Here is an 18,303-nt window from a genome sequence, read left to right as displayed (position 1 = left end):
ATAAAATTAATAACCTGTTCATGATAAAAGTTCTCTTAGCAAACTGGGAATAGTAGAGGATTTTTTTATTCCGCTATGAGGAATAAAAACAGCCATCATACTCAGCGATGGAAGTTAGAAGCATTTCTTTTTTAATCAGAAGGCATTTTTGCTTACTGTCTTTGTTTGTATTTTTGATGTTGTACTCAAGGGCCTAACCATCACATTAAAAAGGAAATGAAAATTAAAAGTATTAGAAATAAAGAAACAAAACCATCATTAATTCCAGACACCAGGCTTGTCTGCACAGAATCTCAAAACAAATTACTATAATTAATAGAGTTCAGCAAGATTACTGAATATAAAATCAATGTATGCCAAAACAGTGGAATTCACATTCACCAACTGAATACTTAAAAGAAGAAATATTATTTATGGAATAGCAAAAATTTATCTCAGAATGGAAGATGTATCCCAGTTTTGGGGACATTAAAATGTGAACAGGGAATGTGTTAAAATCATTATATTTATTGAAATATACATATATATTTATACACACACATATACATACATGCTGAGTATAAAGACGTGAGGGAAAAATAAACACCACAGGTATTTAGGATAGTGAATATTTCTGGTAAGTCAAGAGAGTGATTCATAGTTTTCATTTGTACTCATAACTTATTGCCTCAGTTCGGTAGTTAATACATGATAATTCATTTTATTTTTCATTATTACAAACCAATGGTATATTTGAAATATTTTATTTAAATGAAGAGAAGAAAGAAACCTATGATGTAAGTATCCCACAGAAAGAATGCAAGCAAGATAAGAAGATAAGAAAGAATGTAGCAAGATAAGAAGATTGGGAGAATATCAGCTATATGAGAAGAGCCAGAGAAGGAAAACAAAAAGGAGCATATGCAGAAACTGAAGGAAAAGTATAAGCATGCTGTTATACAGAGAAGAAAGAAAAATTTTAAAAAGAAGAAAGAGATTTGCTCAAGCGTGTTGGATGCCATAGAGGAATTGAAAATAGCTGAGGAGCAGTTGTTGGACTTTACTTATAAAGTTGTATTCATAGGAGTCTTTATAGGAAATGATAAAAATTGTACTCAAACTAACATTAAAAAGAAAAATGAAGCTCACTAAATCAAAAGATTAACAAAAGATAAACTTAGGAACTGGCACCAGATACTACTGTCACTGATGCTTCTCTTTACTTCACATTGCTTCATCCCAGACCATCCTTTTCAGTGCAGACTTTCCATGTATGCCAGCCAGGTACTAAGCCTTATAGTTTAGAACCTGGAGAAAAAAAATGGATTTTTTTTCATTCTACTCTTTCTGTCTTCCGATGATTTAGAAGATAGTTAATTTTCTACAACTGCAAGAGGGAAAAAAAATGTGTTGTCTGTGTAATTCTGAGGTAGGATTTAGGTTAATTTCTTTGTATGCATATTTTTACCTACATGAATAATTGACAGAAGATTTGAGACATGCAGGATACGGGAACATTTCTATTGGGCAGGACTAGTCTACATATTCCAGTATATTTTGTGTTCCTTATTTCACCCACTTAACTTTTTAATCATTATGGTACTCAAAAGTATCACCACAGATTTCCAAAATACATGTCCCAGTAGCATGTATTCTTTGAGAACCAGTGTTCTAGGAGAATGGCAGAAAACCCAACTTGATAATAAAAACAAAAATAACTCTCAGACTACTCTTTTTCCTAAAGATCTATATGAATTATGGTAGTTTATGTAAGTTAACTGAGAGCCAGATATTTATCTGACTTTATTTATTGAGTGAGTACTCTGTTAGATCAATCATTATTACTCTTTGAAAGAATGTGATAAACAGAAGATAATTCTAAAAGAAAATAAAATAGGGCTGGGGCTATAGCTCAGTGGTAGGGAGGGAGCAATGGATGTTCAAAAGGTGGTAGAATGAGATGGACATCATTACCCTAAGTACATGTATGAAGATACAAATGGTGTGAATTTACTTTGTATACAATCAGAGATATGAAAAATTGTGCTCTATATGTGTAATATGAATTGTAATGCATTCTTCTGTTATATATATATTAATTAGAATAAAAAATTTTAAAAAATACAAGGAACAATAAATGTTGGCAAGGATGTGGGGAAAAGGGTTTATTTTTACATTGCTGTGGGACTGCACATTGGTGTAACCACTCTGGAAAACAGTATGGAGATCCTCAGAAAACTTGGAATGGAGCCGGGATATAGCTCATTTGGTAGAGTGCTTACCTTGCATGTACAAGGCCCTGGGTTCGATCCCCAGCAACACACACACAAAAAAGGCAGGGTCAGGACAAGCAAGCTGATCACTCTGGCAAGAAAACTTGGAATGGAACCACCATTTGATCCAGTTATCCCACTCCTCAGTATAACCAAAGAACTTAAACAGCATACTACAGTGATGCAGCCATCTCAATGTTCATAGAAGCTCAATTCACAATAGCTAAACTATGGAACCCACCTAGGGGCCCTTCAACAGATGAATGGATAAAGAAAATGTGGTGTATGTATATAATAGAATATTACTCAGCCACAAAGGCTTTTCTGATCTATAAAAATACAGTAAGAGTTGATACTACTGTAATAGTACTCCAATAGGACAAAAAAGTAATCCAGAGTACTGAAGCTTGTTTTTTAGGAGATTTGAGTTTACTTATGAGGATGAGGAAGTCTTCATGAGACTTCTGCAGATTATATTTGTTCCTGATAATTCAGTCGCTGTAACTTCACTTGAAAATTTATGATTCTGAATTAAAGTGTGAAATATGATATGTCAAGAACTATGTAATGTTTTGAAAAACCAACAATAAAAATAAAAAAAATAAAAAAATTTATGATTCTTTATTTAGAAACAGATGTCAAAATCACCATAAAACACCAGCTATCATTTTTGTTGATTTGGCATGTTTATTAATTTTTTCCTTGGCTTGCATAGTTTGGGGAGGATTATTTTCCTCTTGCCTCCACACAATTTCAATGCCTGAAAAAAGTCTTGACAAAAGGGGTGGAGGAAAAATAGAATTAAAGATGTTGTGGGAACTAACTTCTTTCATAAGACTCCTAAAGTGCAAGATGTGGCAGAGCACATGCCTAGCACATGTGAGGCACTGAGTTTGATCCTCAGCACCACATAAAAATAAGTATGTAAATAAATGAAGGTATTCTGTCCATCTACAACTTAAAAAAAATTTAAAAGAAAAAAGATGTGTGTCGATCATATATGAGGAATAGATATTTCTATGTTGAATTAGCTGAGTTTAAGCAGTAAAAAGTAAAAGGAAAGTGACAAAATGAGTTTTAGTTATTTAGTTTTTTCCTTTGGAACATCAAACAGCACTATCATTATTTTTTATCCCTGCAAGGTGAAAGAATTAGAATTGAAATACATTGCATCCTCATGGTCAGTAGTAAGCAAGTCATGTGTGGGTCAAGTGTTTAGGAGAGCTGTGACTGAGCTTATAATATTACCATATGGACATTGATAACTTATTTTCACAGAGATAATGATGATTTTTTTCTGTATATGCATTTTATCTCAAGTGTTTATATCTGTATTTAGTATCTGGTGTGTAAAGAGGGCTTTTCTTCTGGTAACTTGAACTGAGAATTTGAAATTACAAACCTCTTTTTGCTATAAATAGACAAATGTTTACTTTTGTCCACAAATACTTGAAAATCAACCATGTAAGTTAATTTTTACATATTATAAATTTCACATATAATACATCTGTTATTTTTCACATTGTTGTAGGAACAGAAGTTGAAGTAATATGGTTTAACTTTGATTGAGCTAAAATGCATTGGTTTAGTTATTTAGATTATTTTGAAATTTTCATCACATAGATGAAAATTTGTTTAAAATCTCAATAATGTCAAAAGTATTAATGCAAATTAAAGGTCATATGTTAAATGTTTTCAGCATTTTGGTCTGTTTTGAGAATTAAAAGTATTAGTAAACTGTTTTGAACAATTTGACATTTGAGATAATAGTGTTTGTTTTCAATTTGAGAAATCATTTTTAACATATTTATAAAAGAATAACTTAATTGGACATTAATAAGAACTTACATCATAAAATGCAAGGGCATTGAATAAATTTACTCCTTGTAAATGTTATTGAGAGTAACATATCTCTTATCCATATGCAGATATCCATATTTCTCTGATAGAATCTAATTTGAACACATCAAGACAGATTGGCGTTTTCAGTACCATAAAAAACTGCTTTGTTAATTGCAAACCATATTTAGTATGACCTTATAACAAAGTAGCTCCTTAAGTGTCATGCTTTGTCTTTAATGTGCACACTGGAGCTTGGTTCATCTGTGCTAGACAACTGCACTTCATGAAAAGAGTTTTTTTCTTGATAGGCAATTAGCAGTAATTAGGAAAATTCACCTTAATAAGATGTCAACATGATATTATTTTAAAAAGTTGAATGTCAGTGACTTAAAAAGAAAGTTCTCTGACACGTAGGTATGGCATGTGAAACATGAAATGTTAATTTAACTTTTCTGCTTATTATTCATGCACAATATTATTTTGTCATTCAGACACTACACTGACAGAGTATAAGGGTGTTAAAATACTGCTGCTAGAATAAAAAGGGGATTAATCTACCATTGGCCAATTAGCCAAAGGGTACTTAATGGTCTCTAAAGGCTACTGAAATCTAACTACTAGCAAAAGCTAGTGGTAAAAAGTCCTCTATATTACCTTCATTTGCTTGACGTTTTGTGAAACATACTGTAGGCTTTTTATAACTGCATTTGTCAGAAAACAGTTTGTAAGTGAGTGATGTAATAACTGAGTGGATTTTTCATAAGATACTTTGTTACATAGATAATTATATCTCTGTCTAGATCCTTTGTTATTGACTTTCAGTTTTTAATTTTTTTCTCTTGGTGTTATCAAATATCATAACAGGGCTGGGGATGTGGCTCAAGTGGTAGCGCGCTCGCCTGGCATGCATGCGGCCCGGGTTCGATCCTCAGCACCACATACCAACAAAGATGTTGTGTCCACCGAGAACTAAAAAATAAATATTAAAAATTCTCTCTTTCTCTCTCTCCTCTCTCACTCTCTCTTTAAAAAAAAATATCATAACAAAGCAAAATTCATGCTTTAAATTTAAAACTTTTATTAACTAAACTTGAGTTATAACTCTTAACTATTTACCTTCCTGAATACTTACATGGAAATTCCGTGTGTTGGTGACTGGAAAATCAACTGTATAAGTGTCTTGATTACTCTCAGTAGTATTATTTAATTAAGTGACTAAGCTTTTAGTCTTATGCATAGACAACAACATACAGAATTTTGTTTCTTTATATTTTATTCTCTATAAAATTGTAATATTCCAAATGAAAGAATGTTGACTATTCACAGGACGAAGTATCATTAAGATTTCTCTTTCTAGGGGGTTTATAGGGTTTGTGCCTCTAAAATTCACATAGATATTATAAACTAGAATTTTATCTCAATTCTCTGCTTTAATTCTGATAACAAAATTTACATTATAATTATTTTTAAAAATAAGATTTTTAAATTGCTGACTCTACTTAAGCATGAACCGGAATAATCAAGTTGTAAAATAATCAGTGAACTTATAATAATGTCCTATGTCAGCCCTAAGCAGAATTTAAGATTCAGAGATTTTGGTAAAGTAATTCAAAACAGATTACTCCCATTCAGCAGTTGCTTTTCGCTACTTTGATTGCCAATTCCTATGGCTTTCAAAAGAGAAAAAGAAAATGGAGATTACTCTGTAGTTATAGATGGGAACTACACTTCACTCTTTACTCTGTTGCTGATTGACCTTTTCCAACATTCAGCATCTAACCTTTGCTCCAGTATCACCTGGTAGAGTTCTTTTTCCACCAACCATTTCTTCCAAGGGCTTCCCCAAAACCCTGATGCTCTAACCATGTCCTTCAATGTCATGTTTAGATGGATTCTATAGAATTTCTGTGTCTATTTTTTAGATTCTACTATCCCAACTAAAAATATTTTCCTAATTTTAAAATGTTTCATTACTTTAAGCTTTTACTATAAAAAATATATGGAAAATACAAAGTGTATCTTTGAATACAATAGAGTGACTGTTGTCCAGAAAAAAATATAGGGTGACTATTGTCCAGAAAAAAATGTAGGTCACAATTAGTCTCTTATTGGAAGTGAATATTTGAGAATTAAAAGTATTCCTTTGCCTTGGGGCACTGCTTCTACAGTATTTGAATACTCAAAATCCTTTTCTTTATATGCTATAGCTAGTATTGTGACCATTAAATACGCAGGTGTTGAATATTTTATTCTTTGGAGATATCAAGATCTGAAAATATAAAAACAATATATTGTTTTGGAAGTCCTTAGGGAAATTTTATTTCAGATTTCTTTCTAAATAAACCCTTTACTTCTTACATTGGACATATAAAATCTTTTTTTGTCCCATTTACTACTATTATTATTATTATTATTATTATTATTATTATTATTATTATTAATTCATTCTAAACATTAACCTGTTTACTAAAGATCTCTGGTGATGAAGATATGCTCCTTCTCCTCAGGTCTATTCTCAGTTTACTCATCCACATTCTAGCAGGTACGTTCTCTCACATAAAAACTGAAGAGCAAAGTGGTTAAGGTATAGGCTAGAGCAATTGATGCTACCTCTAGTTTCTAGGACACATGTGACACAGCATATTAGGGAAATTACTTGAAAAGAAACTGGCTCTAGAGGTATAACCAGGCAGGAACTGAGGAGAGTAGCAGTTCCCTTAGCTTTCTGTTCTGTTTCTTGATAACACTGTAGTTTGTTGTTAAATATTTCTGGTTTATAGACTCTGGTCAAGGCAAGGGTTATAACTTTTTCATTTACCATTGACAATACAGAATTATTGTAGTGCTTTCCACCTGATATAGAAAAAAGAATGAATGATATTGAGTCAGATTCTGAATCTAAATACTTCCCATTCAAATCCTACAGAAAATGTCAAGTTGGAGCCCAAAATTAAAGCAATTTGTGAATGCAGTCCTACATAAGAGAATAAGGAAGAGTAGGCCAAGGGAAACATCTTCACCCTGGGAATCCTATTGCTGAGAGCAGCAAAGGAAAGATTCTGAACAGGAGCCTTTTGCTTGGCAAATGAACTACAGATGAAGATCTGGTGGAGTCAGTTTATATTTCTAAGCATAGAAAATGGAATATTCAAAAAATTTCAGAAATAAAATTAATACAAAATTATGGATGAGGCAACAAAATTAATCCACAGTGAGGCTTATATAAAACATACACCAAAGGGTTTGAGATACTTGCTTGAGGGTGGGACAGGGTGGGAATAAGGGAACAAAGGACAGGCTCAACAGGGGACTGATTTTTTAAAAATTATGACTTACACTAGTTTTTTTATGCTGCATAACAATTTATCATAAACTAAGCAAATTAGAAACAACATATACTTTCATTACCGCTGGTTTTCCCGTGTCAGGAGTCTGGCACGCCTTAGCAGGTCTTCTGCTCAGAGTATCACAGGCTGTAATGGCTGCCTTCCTTTCTATAGCTAGGCTTCCCTTCTAAACTCACATGTTTCTTGAAAAATAAAATCACTTTCTTATGGATATAGAACTGAGGCCCTTCTTTTCTTCCTGGCTGCCAACCAAGAACCATTCTCACCTCCTTGAGACCTCCCTTAGATTTTTGCATTGTGGTTCCTTCCTAGTCCTTTCATAACATGTCAGCTTACTTCTTCCAGGCTACCAGGAGGATATCTCTCTCAGGGAAGGCCCCTGATCATCTTCAAGAGAGCATACCACATAAGGTTATAACCAGGCAGGGTAATCTTAAAGTGACTTGATTAGAATCCTAATTGCCACCACAGAGTCTCCTTTTAGTATAAGTTATCATTGTGGTAATAGCCTGTTTTATTCTCAGGTTCCACCTACATACAAGGGGAAGATATTATAGCAAGAAGTAGGTCATTGGGGGTCATCTGAAAATTGTGTCTACCAGAGGATTCACTACTGAAGAATAGTAATATATTCAGTATGTGTATTCTTGTTTCTTCTTAAACTTGTTTAGAGAGTTATGTACATTTCAGAGATTTATAGTTCATTGCTATTTATTTTTAATTTAAATTAAAATTTTAACTGTTACATAAATTCATGAATTTTTACTTGTTTATGAGGTACCATGAGATGTTTCAATACATATACACATTATGTAATGTTTAAATCAGCTTAAACACGTCTGTCTCTGCCAACATTTATCATTTCTTTATGGTGAAAACATTCCAAAATTTTTCTTCTAGTTTTTTGATATATATAGTATATTATCATCTAAAAGTGGGCAAATTTTATAATGTCATATTATGTGTATGTCTGAACAGGTAACAAATCCCATCATAATATACATCTGTGATGTACAAATAAAATATGGGCAAAGAAAAATAAATAAATAGTCACCTTACTGTGCAATATACAACAACAAAAATTTCTTACTTCTACATAACTATAACTTAGTATTAACTGATAAACTTTTCCCCATTCTTCTCACTGGCCTGTGGTAACCACCATTCTACTCTCAACTTCTATGAGATCAACTCTTTTAGATTCCATACATTAGTAAGATCATGAAGTGCTTGTCTTTCTGTGCTTGGTTTATTTCACTTAACATAATGATCTCCAGTCCCATCCTAAAGTTCTAAGATGTAAATAATTAGTATTATCTACTTTAAATTTTTGTAGTATTAAGTTCTATTTTATAATTGGTTAGAAATAATCGACTATACATAAATCAATACAAATTTCAGTACTTACTGAAGTAAACTTTTAAATTTAAAAAGTCTTTTAGACTGCAGCACTGAGCATACAGAGTCAGAGGAGCACATCTGGCATCAATAAGCATGTAGCCTAGCAGAGATCCTAAATTGATCCTAGTAAAACAAGTAACTCTGCCTTAAGGTGAACTAAAATTTCTGTCAAGAGAGAAATTATAGGATAATTATATACATATATTAAACAATTTTTTCATTTATCTATGTCCTCACCTTTAAGATATGTCTCAGACTCTGTAGGGTAGCATTTCCCATAAAATAATGCTACCAATAATGCTTCAGATTTAAAATCTACCAAGTGCTATCACAGATGTTTTAAAAATTCTGTCTTCAAAATTACCATTCTTAAGTAAGCAACATCATATTTGTTTTAAAGAAGGAAACAAAGATACATACTTGCTTAAGTCCACTTGGTTGATAAGTAACAGTTCCAGAGAAAGAAAATCTGGAAATTATGACTCTTCCATCTGTGCTTTGTTATCTCTTTTAAATACAATGTAACATAAAAATTTAAAAACTTTGGTGATGGAAAAGTAATATAAAAGAAATATGAATCATTCTATTGATAAAAAGAATAATTTAAGGGTAATCTTAATTTATTAGTAGATTTTACAGCACAATCTCTTTCTAACAAGATCACCCACAAAAGTAGTATCACAGCCCAAAACAAGAGTAAGGAAAAGAAAGATTTTATACTACTTCTCTCTATAGCATTTCTCAAATAAGAAACAGAATTCTTAAACTGAAGGAAATTAATAATAGAGCCCACATTATTTGTCCAAAATTCTAAGGGATAAACAAAAAATTTCAAACTGATGGAATAAATGGTTTGTATAGTTCCCATTTCAACAGATGCTTCTATGCATATATAATGTTAGAAATGTTTTAAAGATTGTAAAGATTTTAAATATCCTTTAATCAAAATATTATATTTTAATAAAGTATAAGTAATTCTATCTTCTCGATAGTTTTAGTGTTTATTTAATGATTTTTGTATTGTTAAGATGATGGTGAAATTTACATACGTATGTCTTTCAGAGAAATACTTTTTTGGGGTTGGTCTTTCCTCAATAAAGACATACTATAGTGTTAATATCTGCCATCATGGAAGTAATAGACAGAAAATAGGAGTATGGCAAATAAGAAAAGCCTGTTCATAAGGAGATAAGAAACTCACCAGATTTTAGTTTCTTGTGTTGTTTGAGATTCTACCTGCAATTGCTGCCATGAGTTACATCTTTCCAAACGGAAATCTTGAAAAGTCTAATTTAAATGCAAAGTGTTAACATCAGAATTCAGAAATATTCTGGTATATGCTGCCAAAGTAAAAACTTAACTAATACTACATTATTAATGAACTGTATTTTAATTTATATGGTTATAAATAGATTGTAAATAAGAGCTGTAATTGATGTGTCCTTACAGCATATCTGAGCTACAAAAAGGAAACCTTTCTTTGGGTTCTTTTTATACCTAAGGCATTATTTTTACATATTGTGGTGTATACATAGGTGGTCAAAAGCATCCTCCTTGAAGGATTTAATGTTTACTAATGTTCATAGACAAGGAACATGCGTAGTTTTATGGGAGCAAAGAGAAAGAAGAAGAAAAGAACAAAGAAGACTTTGTGTGGAAGGAAAACTAAGTTGCCCCTCAAAGATGAGAAATCCTTCAGTTGTAGGAAACACTATGTGTAGTCATTGATGCAGAAATGGCAGGCAAGTTTGGCTTCAGGTGATAACATGACAAACACAAGTCTAAGTTAATCTTAGAAAACTTTATTATCTACAGATATCTGAGTTTTATTCCATTGGGATGAAAAACTCCTAAAGACCTTTGAAAAAAGGAATAACAGGTGAAAGTTGTAGTAGGAAGTTGTATAAAAAGTGAGATAGAGTTGGGGAGAGGGAAGGTCCTGGCAGTAACCTCAGTGGGATAATGAGAATCTCCATTGAGTGAATACAGAAAGAGAATACAGATAGAATACAAATTTAAGAGACTGTATAATTTATAGAACATGACAACTGCTTGGACATAGGAAATTAATAAATAGGGAAAAGTAGATTCAAGCTTGAATGGTAACCCAGAAAATTTTCAGATTTAAGGAAATTGTGATTTCACATTCAGATATTAATTATTGAGGTACCTTTGGGACAATTCATGAACAAATATTTACTGAAAATCTATAGAACTGTACTTACAGATCATAAACTAAAATATATCCAAATAAATAGTCTTTTCACCAAGACATACTCATATTTCAAATATATCAAGCCCTAGTTCTGAATCCATGATCTGAAATATTCATTCTTAACTATACACAATGTGTATACAAATACATATTTATTTGGGTTCTAGATATTATGCTTAAAAACAGTGTTAATACGTAAATTACTTATGCCCCATGTTTATAGTACCATATATTTTAGCTACATCTTTTGCTGTTTCTAATTGGAATTCATAACAAAGAAAATTTTTTTTTGTCACGAGAGATTTCAGGATCATTTTGTCTAATTGTTCCTTATGTTCAACTACCATATTATAAGTTTCTTTGGAATAATAAATCAGTCATGCAGTTATCCTCTTAAGGATCTTGGAGTTGTTATGCTGCTAGTTTGGTGACATTCTGAAGACTATATATTGGTAAAAGAGCAGGGCTAACAGTAAGATAGTTTTTTGTTTTACACTTCTTCTCAAAAATATTATTAGTATATCATTTAGCAAAATATTTGTTATCAAAATTCAAATATTAGAAGTTCAGTGCAATTCTGTGTCCACATTACAAAAAGGACTTGTCAGCTATCAACCAAGTACATAATATTGAGCAAGTTTGTTTGCATGCTATTTGAAATAAATCCCTAACAAGACTCATCTGTTAATTGGACTTAACATTTATGTTCCTACATGAGAAATATTTTGGCTACTATAGAGAGTAGTAAGATCTATTAAGTAGAATAAACAACTAATATCTGTTATCCTTTCCTGCTCTAGCTTGGCTTTTACCAAGTTAAGTACATCGACCCTGTGAATCTCTGGCTCACTCATGTATTTGTGAAGGCAAAAAAATAGTACTTCTTGAGTAAAGACCAGCCAACCAGAAGTTATTGAGTACAGCTAATTCATATTGTTTTCACTCGACTAGCCCACAAACTTAAGCAAAAGCTAATTGAAGTTAGAATTTTTGCAATTTTTATAACCTTTTATAATTGTTTTCTTCAATATTATCCTATTGTAGGATTTTCTGCTGAAAATCATTGAATTAATGATCATTTACCTTTATATTTCTTTTTCTTTTTTATTTTAAAGAAGCTAAATTTGGATTTGGCTGAGCTTCAGAAGGAAAAAGAAGATTTACTAAAGAAATTGGAGTCCTCATCTGAAATCACAAGTTTGGCAGAAGAAGTTTCCCGGAAAACAACTCCTCGGATACACATTACATCACTGAGTCCTTCAAGGAGCATGGATCTGGAAATGAAGCAATTGCAGTGTAAACTAAAGGTGATTTTAAAGTTTATTAAATATGAAAACATCCTTAAAGATAAGCTTATATCAACTATAATTTATTCTAATAAAAGTAAATTATGGCATCCAAAAATTATTAATACTACATTTTATTTTATCATTCCCCAGGTTTAGTTTGATAGATTCTTATCTGTTAACTCATAATACTGTTCTCTGAAAAAAAAAAAATGACCAGACACCCTGAAATCGTAACTTAGGAGCTAATGGAAACTTCTTCTCCAATATTCAACTCCTCTCTGCCCCCAATGTCTCCCTCTGACTAAACAGAATTGTCTCAAACATAGTATCAACATATACCTAATTGCTCTCCTCTATACATGTTACTATTTTAGTTTGGCCCTTTTTGATTGGATATGGAGAAGGAGAAGAGATGTAGAGAGGGGGAGAAGAAGCAGAAATCAAAGATGGACTGGTTTAGTATATTTCAACAAGTTAAATGTGTGAGAATAAAAAGCTGTGGTCCTTTGGTTTATAAAGAATTATATTTAAGTCGAGGAAAAACTTGTCAACAGTTTAAAAATGGGGCTGACCTTACTTTAAATAGAATTACCTTGTAAGAAACAAGATTGATGAGTTTTAATTGGAGATTAATTTTCATGCTGCTTAAAACAAGTTCATTTCCTTTTCACATATTTAATTCTGTTCTTCAGTGGGAATTGGTAGCTGGAAGCTAAAGGCAGTGTTATATAGGACCATAGTTACAATGAGAGTCACTAGAAGGAAATATCTTACTGTAAATGTACAGTGTACATTTAAAAATAGAATTACTATTAAGATTATATTGACTTATTGAATTGTGGAACAGACTCAGTTGTTTTCAACCAAAAATGATATTTTAGTATAGGATTAAGAATAAGATAAAATTTAAAATAAACGAGTGCATCTTTGCTTGAAAATATTTTGCTTTCTTAGAAATAATCATTTACAAAACTGGCATTAATTCGGAAACTTCTTAAATGCCATCCTTGGACAATGTTTACATGTAGAACTTGCCTCAACAACATTTTATGTTTAAATACCTTATATAAAATTAGAAATATTAGAAAAAATAATTGTGAAAGTTTGGGGGCATGTATCTTTTAAAAGATGCTTTTGTCTTTGAAAAGGTGCAATAAAATATATAAATCAAACATTTTAGTGTTTATGTTTAATATACTAGAAGATAAAATCATTGAGATAGTCTTTGGTCTTATATATTACGTAGACTCTAATTCATAATTCTGTGATTCTTTTGAAGTGTTCATGATCCTGATATGTCATTTTCACTTAGATAAAATGGAATATTAGATCCTGTACTATATGACTTCTACAGTTTTTTTAAAAATTGCTAATACCTTTAAGTTGATTTATTTGATTGTACTTGCTGTAGATTGTCTGAAATCAATTAAAAAATAAAAGAAACAAATGGTCTAACATAATTTTGAGTGAAAATAGACCTACTTGAATATTCGTGTGTAAATTATTTACAATATAATTTTCCATAGTGTAAGTTTTTACCCACATATAAATATTTATCTTGTTTTGAAGGAAAGTATCAGTCAGAAAAGTGAAACATGAGAATACCTAAAACAGTTTTGTTTAATTGTCTGTATCTAGCCTGTAGTCTTGGAATACTGGTCAGGGCATATAGAAACAAAAAAGATAAATATTTACTTTTATTTGGTTTCATATTTTTATTTTTTTAGCACATAAAAAAGATCATTTATTTTATTTTATTTTATTTTTTTATTGGTTGTTCACAACATTACAAAGCTCTTGACATATCATATTTCATACATTAGAATCAAGTGGGTTATGAACTCCCATTTTTACCCCAAATACAGATTGCAGAATCACATCGGTTACACATCACATTTTTACATACTGCCATATTAGTGACTGTTGTATTCTGCTACCTTTCCTATCCTCTACTATCCCCCCAACCCTCCCCTCCCATCTTCTCTCTCTACCCCATCTACTGTAATTCATTTCCCTCCATGTTTGTTATCCCATTCCCATCATAACCTCTTATATGTAATTTTGTATAACAATGAGGGTCTCCCTCCATTTCCATGCAATTTCCCTTTTTTTCTCCCTTTCCCTCCCACCTCATGTCTCTGTTTAATGTTAATCTTTTCTTCCTGCTCTTCCTCCCTGTTCTGTTCTTAGTTGCTCTCATTATATCAAAGAAGACATTTGGTATTTGTTTTTTAGGGATTGGCTAGCTTCACTAAGCATAATCTGCTCCAGTGCCATCCATTTCCCTGCAAATTCCGTGGTTTTGTCATTTTTTAGTGCTGCGTAATACTTCATGGTGTATAAATGCCACATTTTTTTATCCATTCATCTATTGAAGGGCATTTGGGTTGATTCCACAGTCTAGCAATTGTGAATTGTGCTGCTATGAACATCGATGTGGCAGTATCCCTGTAGTGTGCTCTTTTAAGGTCTTCAGGAAATAGTCCGAGAAGGGCAATAGCTGGGTCAAATGGTGGTTCCATTCCCAGCTTTCCCAGGAATCTCCATACTGCTTTCCAAATTGGCCGTACCTGTTTGCAGTCCCACCAGCAGTATACAAGAGTACCCTTTTCCCCACATCCTCGCCAGCACTTGTTGTTGTTTGACTTCATCATGGCTGCCAATCTTACTGGGGTGAGGTGGTATCTTAGGGTGGTTTTGATTTGCATTTCCTTGACTGCTAGAGATGGTGAGCATTTTTTCATGTATTTGTTGATTGATTGTAAGTCCTCCTCTGTGAAGTGTTTGTTCATGTCCTTGGCCCATTTGTTGATTGGGTTATTTGTTATCTTATTGTCTAATTTTTTGAGTTCTTTGTATACTCTGGATATTAGGGCTCTATCTCTAGTGTGAGGAGTAAAAATTTGTTCCCAGGATGTAGGCTCCCTATTTACCTCTCTTATTGTTTCTCTTGCTGAGAAAAAACTTTTTAGTTTAAGTAAGTCCCATTTGTTGATTCTTGTTATTAACTCTTGTGCTATGGGTGTCCTATTAAGGAATTTGGAGCCCGACCCCACAATATGTAGATCAGAGCCAACTTTTTCTTTTATCAGACACAGAGTCTCTGATTTGATATCAAGCTCCTTGATCCATTTTGAGTTAACTATTGTGCATGGCAAGAGAAAGGGATTCAGTTTCATTTTGTTGCATATGGATTTCCAGTTTTCCCAACACCATTTGTTGAAGATGCTATCCTTCATCCATTGCATGCTTTTAGCCCCTTTATCAAATATAAGATAGTTGTAACTTTGTGGATTAGTCTCTGTGTCCTCTATTCTATACCATTGGTCCACTCGCCTGTTTTGGTACCAGTACCATGCTGTTTTTGTCACTATTGCTCTGTAATATAGTTTGAAATCTGGTATCTCTGTACCGCCTGATTCATGCTTCCTGCTTAGAATTGCTTTTGCTATTCTGGGTCTTTTGTTTTTCCATATGAATTTCATGATTGCTTTATCTATTTCTACAAGAAATGCCATTGGGATTTTGATTGGCATTGCATTAAACCTATAGAGAACTTTTGGTAATATCGCCATTTTGATGATGTTAGTTCTGCCTATCCATGAACAGTTTATATTTTTCCATCTTCTAAGATCTTCTTCTATTTCTCTCTTTAGGGTTCTGTAGTTTTCGTTGTATAGGTCTTTCACCTCTTTTGTTAGGTTGATTCCCAAGTATTTTATTTTTTTTGAGGATATTGTGAATGGAGTGTTTTTCCTCATTTCCATTTCAGAAGTTTTGTTGCTGATATACAGAAATGCCTTTGATTTATGTGTGTTGATTTTATATCCTGCCACTTTGCTGAATTCATTTATTTGTTCTAGTAGTTTTTTTGTAGACCCTTTTGAGTCTTCTAGGTATAGAATCATGTCATCTGCAAATAGTGATAATTTAAGTTCTTCTTTTCCTATTTTTATACCTTTAATTTCTTTCGTCTGTCTAATTGCTCTGGCCAGTGTTTCGAGAACTATATTGAATAGAAGTGGTGATAGAGGGCATCCCTGTCTTGTTCCAGATTTTAGAGGGAATGCCTTCAATTTTTCTCCATTCAGAATGATGCTAGCTTGAGGCTTAGCATAGATAGCTTTTACAATGTCGAGGTAAGTTCCTGTTATCCCTAGTTTTTCTAATGTTTTGAACATAAAGGTATGCTGTACTTTGTCAAATAATTTTTCTGCGTCTATCGAGATAAATTAATTAAAATCAGAGCAGAAATCAATGAAATTGAAACAAAAGAAACTGTTGAAAAAATTAACAAAACAAAAAGTTGGTTCTTTGAAAAAATAAACAAGATTGATAGACCCTTAGCCATGCTAACGAAGAGAAGAAGAGAGAGAACTCAAATTACTAACATACGAGATGAAAAAGGCAATATCACAACAGATGCTACAGAAATACAGAAGACAATTAGAAATTACTTTGAAAAACTATATTCCAATAAAATAGAAGATAGTGAAGACATTGATAAATTTCTTAGGTCATATGATTTGCCCAGACTGAGTCAGGAGGATACACACAATTTAAACAGACCAATATCAATGGATGAAAGAAGAAGCAATCAAAAGACTACCAACCAAGAAAAGCCCAGGACCGGACGGGTATACAGCAGAGTTTTACAAAACCTTTAAAGTAGAATTAATACCAATACTTTTCAAGTTATTTCAGGAAATAGAAAAAGAGGGAGCTCTGCCAAATTCATTCTATGAGGCCAACATCACCCTGATTCCGAAACCAGACAAAGACACCTCAAAGAAAGAAAACTACAGACCAATATCTCTGATGAACCTAGATGCAAAAATCCTCAATAAAATTCTGGTGAATCGGATACAAAGGCACATCTAAAAATTTGTACACCATGATCAAGTAGGATTCATCCCTGGGATGCAAGGATGGTTCAATATACGGAAATCAATAAATGTTATTCACCACATCAATAGACTTAAAGATAAGAACCATATGATCATCTCGATAGGTTTCATATTTTTAAATGGAAATTTCCTAAAAGAAATTTAAGTACATAATACTCTCTGCTACTAAAAATTTCTTTTTCAATATATTTGTTCATTAGTGCTGCCATAACAATATCACAGATGAGGTAGCTTAAAAAATAAACATTTATTTTCTCACAGTTCTGAAACTGGAGCTCCAATGTCAAACTTTTCTGAGGCCTCTCCTTGCCATGTAGGTGGCTTCCTTTGTCTTCATGTGATCTTCCCTTTGTGCATCTCCATCTCCTAATTTCCTCTTATTATAAAGACACCAGTAATATTGTATCAGGACCCACCCTAAAACCTCATATTATATCTTATATAGTTAAAGTTCCTATCTCTACACATAGTCCCATTCTGAGGTCCTGGGGTTAGGTGAGGACTTCAGCATATGCATTTTAGGGGAACACGATATAGTCCAACACAGATCTCAAACTTTGAATGCAGTGATTATCTAAGAAGTAGCTTATTTTCTGATATATATATATATTTAAACTTAGTTGAGAAAGTTGATTAGACTTAAAAAAAATGCCATGTGGACCTTTAAGAGATTTATTTTGGTCAATTAATATGTAGAGATATAGTTTTGGGTGTGTGGTGCAATGGATTGTACCCAGAGGTGCTCTACAACTGAACTACATACCCAGCCCTTTTTGTTTTTTATTTGGGGACAGGATCTCCCTAAGTTGGCTTTGAACTTGTTTCTCCTACCTCAGCCTTCTGAATTGCTTCACTTGCAAGCATGCTGCACTGCACCTGGCTGTGATTTCTTATGTGTACTTTTCAAATGTCCTTGATTCACTTAATATAATTAGAGTGCTCAGAAGCATTTTCTGTATCTTTATTTTTGCTCATATATTATATATGCTTTCTCAAAGACCCAGATTTATATAGATAGGTAATAAAATGTTAGCAATATACAAATTCCTT

General features: G+C 32.5%; 1 protein-coding gene across 3 annotated transcripts in view; it reads left to right on the top strand.

Annotated features, from left to right (window-relative positions):
• Positions 1–18,303, top strand: part of CNTLN (centlein) — a 332,078-nt gene that overhangs the window by 264,492 nt on the left and 49,283 nt on the right. For all 3 annotated transcript variants that reach the window (XM_081278288.1, XM_081278287.1, XM_081278289.1), the window contains exon 19: positions 12,173–12,364. In XM_081278288.1, the coding sequence (XP_081134414.1) occupies positions 12,173–12,364 (192 nt within the window). The remainder of the gene's footprint in view (positions 1–12,172; positions 12,365–18,303) is intronic.

Source organism: Spermophilus citellus (assembly GCF_964194105.1).
Source record: "Spermophilus citellus genome assembly, chromosome: 2".
Lineage (NCBI taxonomy): Eukaryota > Metazoa > Chordata > Mammalia > Rodentia > Sciuridae > Spermophilus > Spermophilus citellus.
This window is presented reverse-complemented; position numbering and strand designations above follow the sequence as displayed.